Source organism: Protopterus annectens, chromosome 15.part0, assembly GCF_019279795.1.
Source record: "Protopterus annectens isolate FY-2018-M chromosome 15.part0, PAN1.0, whole genome shotgun sequence".
In the NCBI taxonomy this organism is placed as follows: Eukaryota; Metazoa; Chordata; order Ceratodontiformes; family Protopteridae; genus Protopterus; species Protopterus annectens.
Genome location: NC_056749.1, coordinates 599,097,277 through 599,114,232, shown reverse-complemented (window position 1 = coordinate 599,114,232; position 16,956 = coordinate 599,097,277). Strand labels below are relative to the sequence as shown.

Genomic DNA, 16,956 nt, shown 5'->3' with positions numbered 1-16,956 from the left:
TGTAACTTTTTGTACAAATGTCCTGTGCTGACCCTTTAAGTGGTGTCTGTAGCCTCTGACAAGCCTTTTCAGTGGCTTATTTTGCCCACATTACTGCTTTCTGATAGAACCACTGTGTAAAGGCTAGGTAAACGGGTTTATACATCAGCTACTCTGGTCTTTAGGGCTATTAATTATCAGACCCAAATATCCAAGGCATGCGTTTGCTGCTTTTTTCTGAGCCTACTCTGCTTATTTCTGATCTCTCTGACTCCGAGGGTAAAAGTTCTGCTCTTTGTGTTGGGGACTTTCCTCTCAAGTGGATTGTCATTCTATCAAGTATAATTGTGATGTAGCTGATGCCCCTTCTGGAGTTGCTGTTTTTGGTACAGTTATGAGGAGGCATTCTTAGCTTAGGCATAAACTTTTACCTGATAATATTGAAACAGATAGATGATACTCCTTGGTAATTAACTTTTGTTTGGGAAAGCGTCTGCTGGTTTAATTCACATCAGGATAAGGTGAAGGCTTTGCAGGAGCTTTAACATGTTTTTTCTTCTGTGCTTAATTTATAGGAACTACCCCAATAAGCCAGACTTTTACAGGCAATTTGGCCCTCCTCCTAAGGATGAAGAGTGGTAAGTGGGCTCCTTTTGCTAAGGCTACTTGGACTTCAAGCACTCAGAAGCTTTCCTTTCCTGATAAACCAGGGACTTGTATGACTATCCATCTCTTCCCATCTGCATTTGTTTTTCTTTGCCTTTCCCTTTTTGTCTTCTGAATACTCAGGATTCTTGGGTTCTGTCCATTATTTGCCAGGGGTGCTATATGGTATGGATATCCCATCTCCGTTTTATGGGTATTGCTCAGCCTGTTCAAGAACCACTTCCTTTTTTACCCAGAGGTTCTTGGAGATTTTTTGTCTGAGCATTATTCAACAGGTCTGCGCCCCAAAGTGGGAAGGAGTTTTACTTTATAATGTTTCTAGTGTACAAAAAAGAACTTGTATGGAGACTAATTCTAGAACTCTCTCATCTAAACACTTTTCTGAAGATGCCAACCTTTCAGATGTCCCTTCAGACGGTTTCCTCTCTCATTCTCCCAAGCCTATGTGGTGTCACTGGATTTCAAGGATGCTTATCCCCATATTCCAATCAGTCCTCTCTTCAGGAAGTTTTTGCATTTCTCTATTGCTTCCTGGCATTTTCTGTTCTCTCCTTTGCCCTTTGGCCTTTTTACTACCCCAAGGTTATTCACCAATGCCTTGCTTCTTTTGAAAGCTTTTTGCAGGCTTCAAGGGATTCAAGTATTTCTTTACCTGGACTACCTGTTTCAGGCATTGTCTCCAGAGATTCTTTTGCAAAATCTTTTTTGCCATCTCACTTCAGTCTGGGGTTCACAAATCTCAAGTCTTCTGACTTCTCCTCAGGATTATGTTTTTCTGGTTTGTGGGATTCAGACAGTGCCCGTGCTGACATCTTTGCTTCCTCCAAAGGCCTTAACTCTCATCTCCTTTCAAACATTTTCCTCTGGACTCGAATACAGCCAGGGAGTTTGAGAGCTCTGGGTTTCATGGCAGCCAGCATTTCTGTGATGCCTCTGGCTAAACTCCACATGAGTAAGTTTCATTGGTTTCTGAAGTCCTCTCGTCTCTGTAGAGCTTCTTGGGTATTTATGAACAGTACCACAGTTGTCTGGTATATAAACAGAGAGGAACAAGATCTTGCCTTTGCCGGATGCCACTTGTGGTTTGTCATTTTGTTTTCCGGTATCAAGTGGCTCTTCAGGCAGTTTACTTTCCCTTAGGTCAAAACATTGTGGCAGACAGTGAGCAGGTCTTTATCTTAATCCACATGAATGGATGCTTCACAGGGATGTGTATCTGGACATTGTCCACCAGTGGGGGTATTCCTGTAGTAGATCAGTTTGTCTCCCCTCTGAATAGACAACTTCTCTATTTTGTGCCAGAGTTCTAGTGGTTTGGAAGGTGGATCCCTCTGAACTTTTCTTGAAAGAGTCTTCTTTATGCATTCCCTCCCCTTCCTCTTATTCCAAAAGTCCTGTTCAGAATTCAACAGGATGCTCCCAAAATGTTTTTGGTGACCACCTTTTTGCAGTGATAGCATAAAGTTCCCTCTACCTCTGCATTTAGCCAAAGGTACCTCCCCGGGTGGATTTACTCAAGAAGACAAGATCTGGCATCCTTTCCCACCTGAACTCTCTTCAGTGACACTGTGGGTGATGAGAGTTTGATTTCACATAGACACCTTTTTTTTTTTTGAGGACTTGCTGAAGGTTCTGCAGGAGGCTAGGAAACCCAATTTATCCATATAGTTTTCTGTTTGGTGTCTTTCTCGTAACCTTAACCCACTTAACTGTGTCCTTTGGTTCTCTTTAGTGACAGTTGCTCACTGCTGGTTTGGCCTATTCTAGTAAGGTCCACTTATCTGCTTTTTCTGCTCATCTGCCTTTATCTTCTAGATTTGAAGCTAAACAATTTCTTAAAGGCATCCTTCAAATGAGACATTCCAGGAAGCTTGTTCCTCCTCCCTGGAATAAATAAACAGAACTGGTAGTGCACGAAACAGGATCCACACAGAGGACTGAATGAAAAGTGAATGCAAGTTTAATGAAGCGCTTTTCGTTTGCTTAGTAAGCAAACTTCCTCAGACAAATAAAAATCAGGAATAACAACCTTAAATAGTTCATTAATTTACAATTAATTAAATCAATTAATTAACATTTAAAAGGACATACTAACAAAAGATTTAAAAAAAAAAAAAAATATATATATATATATATATATATATATATATAAAACCACTTTAAATATTGACCAAATAAATAATTGAATAAATAGTGGTGTAAGTAAAGGCAACAACAGGTAACAACGACCCCATATACAACCTAATCAAGGGCAATGTTAAGATCTAAATCAAAATTAAAATTAATCCATCTAGTTTATTTTACATTCCATTTTTGTGTGTGTCCTGGTACTTTTTTCATTATCAATACTGTCGTGCTTCCATGCACTAGTTTAATACTAACACTTTTACATATACAATTCCCCGCAACAAAAAATCTTATTGTGATTGTAAATACGATGACATATACTACCTCATATAAATGAATATGTATACAGATACAAAGGTTATACCTGGATTATTACATAATTTTGAGGTTTCATTTACACCCTAATGCATACATATAAGCCTACACTTAGTAACTAAACCATATTGTGTAAACACATCACTGAAGATTCTGCAGGAGGCTAGGAAACCTACTAGGAAATCCAACTTATCCATATAGTTTTCTGTTTGGTGTCTTTCTCGTAACCTTAACACACATAACTGTGTCCTTTGGTTCTCTTTAGTGACAGTTGCTCACTGCTGGTTTGGCCTATTCTAGTAAGGTCCACTTATCTGCTTTTTCTGCTCGTCTGCCTTTATCTTCTAGATTTGAAGCTAAACAATTTCTTAAAGGCATCCTTCATATGAGACATTCCAGGAAGCTTGATCCTCCTCCCTGGAATATTAATTTTAGGTTTGGAGCAGTTGACTCGCTCCCTTTGAGCCTGGCCTGCTGCTTCAGCTTCTTTACAGCATTGTTCTCGGAGGACGGTTTTTTTTTTGCTTTTTTGCCAAACAGGTGTCTGAGCTTCAAGCACTTGTGACTTGTCTTCCATTTTTTTGTATTTTATAAGGACATGGTGTCCTTGTGTACTAATCCTCCTTTTATGCCTAAGATAGTCAGTGAGCGGTCATTTAATCAGTCTATTCATTTGCCCATTTTTCCCCTCTCAGCAATCTGACAGTGAGAGGGTGCTGCGTACTTTGGATGTGCATAGACAGATTTGTTTTGATAAGACTGAGGCCATCAGAAAATCTAAGTTTTTCTTTTCACTCTAGGTATTTAGGATGGGCTGTATCCAAGCAGATTATTTCTTATTGGATTTCAAAGGCCATTTCTTTTTGTTTTCATGGTAAGAACCTTCCTTCTGTTAAGGCTCATTCTACTAGATGTGTGGCTTCTGGATTTTTTTCAAGGTTTTAGATAATTCTATTCTCAAAGCTGCTGCTTGGACTTGTTTACTTTTCCCAAGCACTGCAAGTTGGGTGGTGTCTGTAGAGCTGGTTTTGCCAGGGCCATTCTTCATGGCTTCTTAGAGGGCTCTACTGCTGCTTCCTTCCTCCGAAGTTTCTTCTTGAGCCTTGGCACTCTTGCATACATTAAGAATACTTCAACAGTGAAAGTAAGGACATAATCTAGTGGTCTAAAATTTTAACGCAACAGTAGATGTCCTTTTCTTCACTGTTACAACATTCACTCCCTCCCTCCTTCCCCTTAGTCTTTTTCCTTTCTGGATGTGTACAGGTTACCCCTTGGGTTTCCTTGGACTAGTGTTCCTGTTGGGGGCAGTCCTTTCTGAGGATGGTACGTCTTTAGCCACCTTCATGCCCCTCGCTGTGAGGAGCATGTATGTGAAATTTGGTGTGCTTGAAAGCAACAGTATAGTTTGGTGTACTGGTTACACGGGCTTCCAATAGCATGGAATCCCATACATTAAGAATACTGCATCATCAGTGAAGACATGTCCTGTTACAGTAAGATTTTACACTGATTTCTGTGCAATTGCTTTTTGTTCCCACTGTGGATAAGTCCATTCCAGGCAGTGTCAACACGCATTCTAGTAGAACCTTTCCTTTTATGGTGGTATATTGCAAAGGGGTGGATTATCTGAGGTTGTTGCATTGTCGTCTATACATAGTTTTGCAAAGCATTATAAACTTGTTTCATTTTCCATTTCTTGGACTGACTGTGCTGGGACCATTCTTCAGGGACTCTTACCCTTCCTCCTCCCAAGTTAGATAGGTGTTAGTAATCAACTCATATAGCCAAATAGTACTGCTGCAGTGAGTAATGAACCTAGTACAGATGCACAACAGTAGATGCTTGAATTATTCACTACTGCAGTAGCTACACCCAACCTCAGTCTGTATATAGTTTGAATGGGAGGTTATTTCTTACTATTTGTATTTTTTAAAGGTTCAGGATGAGTAAACTTTGTATGGGCAAGAAAGTCCTGAAGATTTCTTCACTCTGCTGATTTTCTTCTGAGCTGTCCAATCAGCACTCAGAGTGAAGGTGTGTAAGGTAGTCAGAGCTTTGAGACTGGCAGGTTCTTTTATCCGAAGTAGGATACTACCCATGTAGCCGTAAGAGGACTGCAGTACTGAGGAATTTTGCATCTACTGTAGAGTACAACTTGGATTACTGTATTTTCTTACTGAAATGTTGGATTTCTCTGGTCTCTGTCCAGTAACTGGAGCGACCAGCCCATCTCCCCCCTCCAAATATTCATTGTAGTGTTCCTGTGGTGAAATGGTCTCTCCTCCTCAGTACCTTATATTCTTGTTCAGGGGTGTTTTATATTAGAAGGGTTATGGGTTTATACTGTGGAAGTTGTTTGAAGGGCAGTGGCTTATATGTAGGGGAGGAGCTTGAGTTTGTAGGAGTTTGGCATCATGTAGAGGGTAGCACATGCAGCAGTCCAACAGTTCCAATGTTGTGACAATGACCAGAGAAATCTAACATCCAGGCAAGTAGATAAGTTTAAGTATTGTAGTGTCGTATCTGCTTTTATTTTCATGTATTTTAAGGAAGGTGATTGCTATTGGAGAGGGTTGAACTTGGGTCCTCCATTGAGGCCCCTTTTGTAGACCATGCCTTGTATCATGGAGAGTGCTGGGCACACAGATGTCTGTTGACTCAGAATTTTGGTACAAAAATTGTCAAGTTCTTTTTGGCAGAGATTACTTTGCAAAAGGCCATCAAGAAGGGCCATTCTGTAGGTCAGCTAATATGGTAAGTTTTTTCTCCCCTCCATGTCTCTTGGCATTGAAATTGACTAATGGCAAGTGGTGAATTTTTTTCCTTTTAGGGGAGGACTCCCAATAAACATTTCATTGCTAACTGGTATATCAAATTGAAACCTTTCACATCATTTGTAGTAGAAGAGGTAATGCATTATGGTGCATTTGTTTAAGAGGGTCTGCAACACCAAAAAAAAATGGCACTGCTGAACAATGCATTTGTCTGTTTAGGGGGTACCGTCTGATATTTGTAATCTTTTGTGGGTGAAATTATGGTTGCTGGTGAAGGACCCCTTTGGCATATATGACCTGTTGGTGTTCAGACAGTTGTAGTGGCCACTGATGAGATGCTCATTTCTAACTTCTGTGTGCCCTGTCTAGTAGGGAAGGACTCCCGTGAGAATCACCACATGTAAGTAGGTTTCTGTTTGTTAAAATATCAGTCAGAGATTGAAAAGCAACAGGTCATAAAAGCCCAAAGTGTTTTAACTGCTGCTTTATCTTGCGCTTAGTAATCTGTTTTTCTTTGTTTAAAATTATTAGATCTACAATGAGGAGATTCTGGACCTCCTGTGCACTACAAAGGAAAAGCTTTCGCAGATCAGTATTCGAGAGGATCCGAAAGAAGGGATCAAGGTACATAGTGACTTGTATGTAGGGGGATTGACAAGTGCCTTTTTCGTTAGTGCTACCTCTGTGTGCACAACGTGTAAGCTTATATTGAATATAAATTTAAAGTTCATCTTTTCACCATTTGGCACAGAACTCACTATCTTATGTTGGGAACCCTTCTTGATGAGTCCTGTGGTTGGTTGCATTCTCGTCAGCCTTACAATTTCTTCTCTGGAGATCCTACACTTAATGCGTACTTTGAGACCATGTGCAGAATATAACTGCACCTAACTTTTGAGCCTGCAGTTTATTTTCTGTTCCTTATAATATGGGTGTCTGTCATTGCATCTTGATTGAAAGTTTGTTTAAATATGTCTTAATTGTTTCTGTGACAATAAAATTGCCAGTCAAGACCTATACTCATAGTTTTGGTACCATCATGGGGAGTAGCATGATATCAGTTATTGCTAAGTGCTAGCATTACAAACTTGCTGTTTGCAGAAGAGAAAAAAGCTGACGGCTGTGGGTTGAAAATTTCTTACTTTGGAACTAGTAGGAGGGACCAGCACCAGCTTGTCAGATTGTGTACTTTGAAGGACTGAGGCTTACTGGGTAGTTAGAAGTAAGCCTTTGTGGAGGCATGCCTGGTAACATTTAGATTTTTTGGATACTAGAGCTTTCAGGCTTATCCTTTCACAAGTGAAGTTTGGATCCCATGCTGATTATTGACCTCTATAGCAGTTAGGTGGCCAGAGTGGGTGCACTCCTCTCAGTTGCAGTTTTTTTTTCTTGTTGCCTCGGATTCAGCCAGAGCTCAAGGAGAGCAAAGCTTGCTAAGTGGTAGTAATTTCTTTCAGTCCTGCTAACTATGGGTTTGGGGGTATTTGGTAATGAGACCTCCCTTCCCATATTTCTTCCAAGGTATGTAAAATGCTGACCCAGGTAGGTGGTGATGATTATGTACATAGAAATATTTTAGGCACTGGTAATGCCCCTCTAGCCAGCCAATATACCATAAATGTTATTCCCATATTAAGTGCCTAGGTTGTTTTTAAAAAATGCTTGCTTCAGTGTAATTTAGTGGTCTATTCCATGTATTAGCTGCTGTCTGAGAACCAATTAGTGCTCTTAATTCCTGTAAAATTTACATAGGTTGTTTGATTTTCTACTACTCTGATAACCCCAAACATTCCCAGAGGTAGTTGTGTATACATGCACTATATACCTGAATAAGGTTTCCTCTTAAATAGCTATGAGTTTCTGTACAAATTCAGATACTGTAGTCTGTCATAATTGTATATTTTTACATCCATGGATTTCCTTGGTATATTTCCTCTCTACTCTTTCCAATTTACTTGTTAATTGCTTCTTTTCATATTGTTATTCCATAGTCAAGTTTGGGACTAATGTATCTAAACACTGATTTTCATAATTTCTGATTACAAGACTTTATAGTCTTTCTATACAATCTATAGTCTTATAACTATTATTAACCAGCTGATATAATTATAAACACTGAAAGTTGGATCTACCCTTATTCCCATGTCCTTAAACAAATCTGCAGTTTCAGTCGCTGTATGAAGTATTTACCTTTCAATCTGTCAAATCTCATATGCTTGGTTTTTGATGTATTAATTAGCATATTATTCTCCTGTACCCAATTTAGTAAATTTCTTTTGTGGGTATGCTTTGATTCTAACGTACATAATCAGTTCACTTGTGTTTTTGTCATCTGCATATGCACTGGAGAACACCTGTGATGAAAAATACGGATCTGAAACGTACAATCTAAAGGTGTATGGCCCCAAGACAGAGCCCTGTGGGACATCCGAACTGTAACTTTTGTATTTCACATGTCAGATTGCTGTATGATACTTACCTTGTCCTAAGCATAAGCCATGCAGCTATCCATCTTAAGAATACAGCATTACCTAGTTCTAATTTGAGTGCTGTGTATGACCCGGTTAAATGCTAAAGTTGAACAGCACCCAAAAACTGAATCACATGTTATGTTGTCCTATCTCACCTTCATTTTATGCTGGTTGGATTAATTCAAAAGCTCGAGAGCTTCCACTGGCTCGAGGCTATACCCTATCCCATGATGCTCAGGGAAAATTACCCAGATCTAGTTTGTTGCTCAAGCAGATTGGGTGGCTTCTGACTTGCTCTTAGCTAAGTTAGTGTTATCTTCTGTTTTTTCCTCTTTTATATTTTCTGACTAAATTAGTTTTTTTGGTATTGGCAGGTTGATAATTACATACTTTACTGGTGTTCTTCGTGTTTCACTGTTGCAGTCTTTACATTTGGGTAATCTGCTGGCAGGTTGCTCTCAGTCGGCCTGAATAACAGTCTTGGGTCCTGCGTCGGTTGCTGTCTCCTTCCTTGACATCAGGTCGTCAGGGGTATAAAACATGCAGCAGACACCATTTTATCCAGTCTTGCCGCACGGTAGCAGAAGCAGTTAGCAAGTGCTGGTCGTCCGACTCCTGAAATTTTCACAGAGTTTCAGAACTGAAGTCTTCAATCTAAAGCTAAGTACCCTGTTGGGGAAACTTGTTCTTGCTCCTTACCGATGTCAGTAAAAGTTAATTGCATTACTTGTGGGAAGCAAATTCCTCATAAGGATTTTCATTTATACTGTATTCCTTGCCTAGGCCCAGATCATAACATGCCTTGCTGTCGGTTTTGTGCCAGATTTAACAAACACACTATTAAGTGTCTGTATAGTTTTGCTTCAAAAATGTTTTGGATCCAGATTTAATTATCCTGAAATGTCGTCTGTTAGCAGTCAGACTACCGGATTTCACAAAAAATGCAAAGAAAAAGACCGTTGAGGTCCATAACAGAAAAAGCTTCTCCTAAGCCAGTCGCTGGTTCTCAGTGAAGCGCTTTCGCAGCCTCTGATACCCGCTACTTTTGAGTTGCAGGCCTCTACCGAGACCCATTCGGAGTCCGGTATGTCACGAGGTACTCAGAGTATTGTACCCACAGATCTCTCCCTTAGATGGGTCTGGAGCTGCTGAGCAGGCACCGGCTTCTGAGGGTTTTTCAGGCCTCAACATTTTTATATAAAACCGATGTCAGCATCAATAACAAGGTCAAAAGCATCTTCTATGTCTAAAAAACTGACGCATGAGCCACGTGCTCAGGCCCCTATGCCTAAAAAACAGATGATCAAAATGGCTGAGGACTTAATTACCTTGATCAGTGGCTCACAACCCCCCCCCCCCCCAAGGCCTAGGCAAGGCACTGATTATGAATCTTCAGATCAGGTTTCCATTTCTTCTGATTCTTCTTCTGATCAGGAATTTTCCATTCCACCCTATGAGAATTCTGATGCAGAGGAATCCATCCCATCTGCATCTCCTCCTGCGGATTACTCTTTTGGAGAAACTTTGCATACTTTAAGGGAGCATTTTCACTAGGCGAGTCAGGACTTCTCTGAATCAAAAAAGAGGCTTAGGGATTTCCTTCTTCCTCAGCAGGCCTTTGGCTCTACCTCCTGTATTAGACATTGTTGATGTGTTTTCGGAATCAAGCATGGCTCCTGATTCCCTACCTCCGGCTCGTAGTAAGCCAGACAGATATTACAGGGTTCCTGACTCCCACAAATTTCTATTCAAAAATCCTGCTGCTGACCCTGTTTCACAGGGTCCCAAGGGTGTAAAGGCCTCTGCAGCCAAAAATCCTACCCCCTCTGATAGAGATTCCAGGGTGCTGGCTAGATGGGGAAAGAAGGTTTATACGTCTGCTACCTTGGCAATCAGAGCCTTAAACTGCCAGTTTCATATGCTTAAATATCAATAGCATGTTATTGGCCTACTGAAACAGAAAATTGTTGATTTCTGATTGTGTGGAAAATAGTTACAAGAATTATTGCATTCAGCAGAACAGGTTGGAAAGCATACTTTGCAATGTGGTTTTGATTTCTTGGAGGCCTCTTGCAGGGCGGCAGTTACTGTATCTGTGATTAGAAGGCATGCCTGGCTCAAGGAGCAAAATCTGCCTGATCATGTTAAAGCTAAATTGTTGGATGCTCCCTTGCAGCATGACACTCTGGTAATAAGGCAGAAGGGGGTTTAAAGAAAATGGAAGACAAGCTAAATCTATACAAACTGTGAAAGATTTCATGCAAGTGCAGCCACCCAGGTTCAGTAGGCACTGGCCTACTAAAAATTGGTCCTTTCCTGTGTGCAACAGAGCCACTCAAGGCAAATCCAGGCACTCAAAAGGCTCCAGATACCAATCACAGGGTTCTTACAGGTCAAAGCAATGGGGTGCCTCCACCTCCAAATCTGGAGGAAACAAAGGACAACACTACAGTAAGCAGTCTCAATGACTTTCCTCTACCATTACCAAGCACTTATCTTTTGGCAGCCCCCTTTGGGGGGAGAACTAGCACTTCATGCTCAAAATTGGCAGTTAATTACCCATGACAAGTGGGTATTGAACATAGTATCACAGGGGTACAGATTTAATTTCCCTAGTTTGCCAATTTCAAATGGATGGCCAGATCTGCTACAAAATCAGTGGGCAAAAGCTGAAATTATGTCCCTCATGGATATGAAGGCTATTCAACCAGTACCAGAAAAGGAAAAAGGACAAGGTTTTTATTCAAGACTTTGCCTGGTACCCAGAAAAGACGATTCTTGGCATCCAATTCTGGATTTATCGACTTTGAACATGTTCCTGGACATTCCAAAATTCAAAATGTGACTTTACAACTGCTACTGCCTATGCTGGGCAGGAACGCTTGGTTAGTGACTCAATTTATGAGGCATACCAGCATATCCCAATAAGTGAATCATGCAGAAGATACCTCCGCTTCAGGGCAGGTTTTTTGCATTATCAATTCTCTGCACTGCCCTTTGGCTTATCTACTGCGCCCAGGGTCTTTACAAAGTACCTGGCACCAGTAATTGCATTCTGCAGAAAGAGGCATACAAATGTATCCTTATCTGGATGACTGTCTCATTCAAGCAGAAGACAAGGACACTCCATCTGGCATTTGTAAACAGGCTTCTAACATGCCTAGGATACACAATTGAAAATAAATCCCAACTGGTACCCTCTCTAATTACATTCCTTGTTGCAAGCTTGACTACAACTGCCCAGATGGCTTTCCGTACGCCAAACAGTCAACTGACAATATACTTCAAACAAATGGCAACAAAAACCCAGTTATCTGCAAGACAAATTCTGCAGGCTTTGGGGGTTCATGACATCCTGCATTCTACTAATTCCATATGCAAGACTGCATATGAGGAAATTTCAATGGTACCTAAAAAGGTTATGGAGCCAACATTGTCAGTCTGGAAACAATGATTCCTCTCATTCCCTGCCTACAACAAGAGTTTCTTTGGTGGGCAGATATGTCACCAAAACAAGGGACTGCCATTTCACTCTACCCCCTGCCACTCAAACTCTAACTACAGACGCATCAGACTATGCTTGGGGTGGCCCACCTGGCGGGGAGATGCATTCAGGGTAAATGGAGCCCAAAACAAATGCATCTGCATATCAACCAGAAAGAGATGCTAGCTGTTCAGAATGCTATGACAGCCTTCAAGGACTTTCATCCAGGACAACTACTGATAAAGATGGACACCACCACGTTTATGTGGTACATAAACAAGCAGGGGGGTACACCTTCCTACCCCCTTTGCAGACTAGCCATGGTATTGTGGAACACAGCTTTGACTTAACAAATACATCGTCAAGCTCAATTCCTGCCAGGAAAACAAAATACTCTGGCAGACTACCTAAGCAGAAGTCTTATGGACCCACACGAATGGAAACTGTATCCACAAATCTTCAGCATGTTAACATGGAAATGGGGGAGCCGAGACATAGATCTATTTGCCTCTCCCCAAAATTATCAGCTGGAAAAATTTTGCACAAGAATTAATCACAAGCATTGAAAGTAGGATGCCCTATCCTTCAGTTGGAAAAACCTGTCAGTCTATGCCTTTCTCCCTCTGCCTCTTCTCTGCAAGGTCTTACTAAGTCAGACAGAAAAAACAAAAATGATCCTAGTTGCTCCGGACTGGCCTCGACAATACTGGTACCCACTTCTAAGGAATAAGTGTTTGCAAAAAAACAAAAAAAACCCCAAAAATACTTATCCTTTCCTAAACTTTCCTAGCTAGTTGTTCCAGTGATCAGATTTTGCTGATCCCTGGGCTTTGTATTTGGTTCCTGTGTTCCTCCATTTTCTGTGTGGCCAGAGGTAGTTTCTTTACTCACCAGTGGGAGTGGGGAGTACTGAGCTGCTTGTTTGTCCTCAAGGGAGTGGTTAGAGACAGCAACTAGTAATTCGTTGGCCATTTTGGGTCATTTCCTGTTTTATCCAGCCCCCTGCTATAAAGCGCTTTTGGCTTTTTCAGGCATAGAGAACTTGGCATAGCTCCTCGTGGTCCCCTGCAGAGTTCCTAAGCCAGCAGAGAGCAGAAAAAGCAACTTTATTGAGTATAAGTATTTTTTAAACATTTTATTTTGCATTTTTCGATCTTTTGAGCTTTACTGTTTGTGCCTATATTACTGTTTTATTACCTGATTTTCCTGTTTTTCTGTGCTTAAATTGTTGATTGCACTTGTTGGCTAAAGTTTTGCTTAAAAGTAACAAACAGGCTAATACACTCAAGTGTACCAGCCTTTGATAGCAATTTAGTCGAATACCAAAGCATTTACTGTATTTTTCTGTCTGTTTGCAAAAAAAACCCAAAAAAATACTTCTCCTTTCCTAAACTTTCTTAGCTGGTTGTTCCAGTGATCAGATTTTGCTGATCCCTGGGCTTTGTATTTGGTTCCTGTGTTCCTCCATTTTCTGTGTGGCCAGAGGTAGTTTCTTTACTCACCAGTGGGAGTGGGGAGTACTGAGCTGCTTGTTTGTCCCCAAGGGAGTGGTTAGAGACAGCAACTAGTAAGCCATTTTGGGTCATTTCCTGTTTTCTAGCCCCTGCTATAAAGCGTGAGTTGCCACTGTTGGTTTAACAAGGTTAAACTATTGGCTACCTAAATTCCACTCTTCAAATTTTAATCTACCTTCCTCGAACTGTACTGCCGATCTAACCAGCGTATCCTATAACTAAAACTTCATCTCTACTTGATTCCCAAGTAGACTATTCTCTATCTGTAAAGCCTAGCACTTGCTCCTACAGTACTTGCACCTTGATAAAGCACTATTATTATAGATAGTACCCCACCAGCCTAGAACCCACATCCCGGAGTCTTTTGTAAGTTTTTATCTATTACTTCTAGCATGTCGAGGGATCAGTTGCTAGTGTCCTCTCCTGCTCAACTGGTGAACCTGGGAATATTGAGGCAATGTTACAATTGCCTCATGTACACAGACAATTCTCTCCTTCTCCCACAAAACACAAATACATGCGAGAGATGCAACTATACGGCCAAACTGGAGGCTGAGCTCTCTCAACATAGGACTGGCAAGACCAGACAGGAGGCGAAGGTAACCACACACACTACATACCCAGTCACACATAGTACCATCACAACTTCAAATCATACACATAATCACACAGACATACTCGGAGGCTCTGACCAAAAATCTACCAAAACAGCAGAGTCCTCCAAAGCAGACACCCAAACAACTACCACCTCAGGACCCAACACATGCATCCCATAGACCACACAGAGTGTCAAACAGTCACAGCCCTTAAGGCCAAACACAATGCCAGACACACTATAGTCAGGCACACTGCACCAGACTGAGTAAGAAGAAGGTCACAGTAAGCTGCCTGTTAGAATCTGCCACATAAGCACTCAGGTCTCTCAACAGCAAGTAAAAGTACGACTCAGTCATTGTCCATGCTGGTGTCAACGACCTGAGACATACCTCCTTGGACTACATGAAAAGAGACATTGAAGAGCTCTCTGATTATGCAGCCCAGGCAGGTATGACCCTGACCTTGAGCAGTATCCTACCTTCACCTAGAATGATGCCACAATACAGTGATAAGATGATCAGCTTTAATAATTGGCTTAAATTTTGGTGTCATTCAAAGGGGATCCAATGTCTGTCTGCCTGGGATGACATGCTATGGACAGCTTGCACCTGTCACCCTGGGCTTCGGATATTGGCAAAGGCTCCCCCATAGTGCCTTTTTAGGCAAAGCTCAAATTCTAAACCTACCACCCTAGAACACAAAAAGGAAAAAAACTAAGGGTGCTGCTCAATGCCAGAAGTCTCAATCTCAAGATGCGGCCCTTCTCAGTATGGAGAACATCGATGTCTGTGCTGTGACAGAAACCTGGTTCAAGGCTCCTGAGAGCACCCCAGCACTATCAGGTTTCATCTCATATCATGCGTTCCGGCCCCAAAATCCGGACAACACCAGGAAAGGAGGGGCGGGGTGTCCATATTCATAAAGGACACACACACCTCAAGGTTCATGATGCATCGGAGACCATCCAGGTGCAATTAACCATAGGCGAGACTGCTCTGCAATTTGTAGCATGTTACAGCCCACCCTCTCAAACTCGGGAACCTCACATGGCTTTCCTGAAAACACTGGAGGGGATAAATGTATCTCCAAATACCATCATACTAGGTGATTTCAACTACCCTAATATAGACTGGGAACACTATTCAAGCCCAAACACTCTAGCCCAAAGGTTCTTGGAGTTCATAAACTCAAATGCCATGGAACAACTAGTCACCATCCCCACAAGAGGAGAAAACATACTTGATCTCATCACGAACATGGGATCACAATGTTCAACACCGGAAGTATATCCCTCACTGGTGAGATCAAATCATAAACTAATCTCGCTGGAGGTCCTCATCCCGCCCCCACCTGAAATAAAAAAGACCACAGTGAAAAACTTCTCAAAAGCCAAAACTAGTGTGGTCTCCTTTAAGGCCCCTGAGCCAGTGGTAAACATTACTCAAACCGCTGAATCACTTAAAAAATACCTTCTACCAGCACCTACAGGACTGCATGGATCATGCAATCCCAAACAAAACTAAGACTCTTTGTACCAAACAGTCTGGTGGACCCCAGCCATAAACAAGCTCTACAACAAAAGGAGGAAGCTACTACAAGATAGAGCAAAATCCTTGAAAGGTAAGACACCTTTGATCATTATAAGTAAAAAAACTAAGAGCTCTCATAAAATCATCCAAGGCAAATTTTGAGAGAAAAATTGCCAAGGACTCAAGACAATCATAAGGCCTTCTTTAGCTATGTTAGAAACCTAGGAGGAAACTCCCAGATATGCTCAGAATTAGTTCAAACTGATGTGAAGATTACTGAACCTACACACATTGCCAACATACTGGCTGACAGGTTCAGTGCAAACCCCCCCCCCCAAAAGGAGAGATATCTATACCAGAGGATTGTAGCCCCACCAAACATCTCCAACGCCCAGGTGAGAACTGCTCTCCAAGGCAAAAAACACAGCATCCATGGGACCGGATGGTGTCCCCGGCTGTGTGCTCCACGAACTCAATGAGGAATTAAACCCACAGTTAGGACAGCTGTTTAATCTTAGCCTCACCTCACCTCCACCAACCCTGAAATTACCGTCCCATTAGCTTGACAAGCCAGATCTGCAAAGCCATGGAGAGGATCATAATGGAACTCATAAATAAAGACATGGGAACTTGCAGACTTTGGATCCATCCCAGTTTGGCTTTGTCAAAGGCAGATCATGCCTCTTAAACTTGGTTGACTTTTTGAAACAGTCACCAAGACCATTGATGAGGCAAGGCAGTCCATACAGCCTACCTCGACCTGGCAAGGCCTTGCCTTACACAATACCCTACTCAGGTATCATAAAACTCATCAGCTTAAATGTAAACCCATACATCACAAGATGGAAACTGGCTAAGTGACAGAACCCACAGGGTCAGAGTTGCTGGCGCCATGTCAGACTCAAAGCCTGTCACAAGTGGTGTCCCACAGGCTCAGTCCTGGGACCACTCTTGTTCGCATCTACTTTTCTGAAGTACAAGCAAACACAGGAGGGTTATGGCTGACCAAGTTTGCAGATGACCACATCTGACACAGATATCCTTCAGAAGGGCCTCACAGAAAAGTTAAACGCCAAGAAATGCATAGTGGTGGCAGTCCACTGTGCACAGAAGAAGTCATCAGGGATCTGGGGACCCAGGTTGACAGTAACCTTTCATTTGGCACTCATGTTGCCAAAGTAGTTAGGAAAACCTTCTACATTGCCCACCTGATCATGAAGGATTCACATCTAGATCTAGGAGGTCATTGTCCCCTGTACTCATCACTCATTAGACCTATGATTGAGTACAATGGAATGTATCTGACCCGACACCTGCAGCAGCTGGAAAGGCCCCAAAAGTTCCTCACCAAAAGGATAAAGGGTCTCAAATATATGTCTTATGCTGCCAGACTGAAAGAACTCCAGCTCTATTCAGTCTTGCTCAGAGGTGACCTGTGCCTGACATATAAGGCCATGTCAAACCCAGATTTGATGAATATGCTTCACCTCAAAAAAT

At 41.8% G+C, this 16,956-nt stretch overlaps 1 protein-coding gene across 1 annotated transcript in view; it reads left to right on the top strand.

Moving 5' to 3' along the window:
• Positions 1-16,956, top strand: part of KIF4A (kinesin family member 4A) — a gene marked incomplete in the record, with an annotated part of 2,786,372 nt that overhangs the window by 491,134 nt on the left and 2,278,282 nt on the right. Inside the window, 1 exon segment of the mRNA XM_044057419.1 lies at positions 6,396-6,488. Within this exon segment, the coding sequence (XP_043913354.1) occupies positions 6,396-6,488 (93 nt within the window).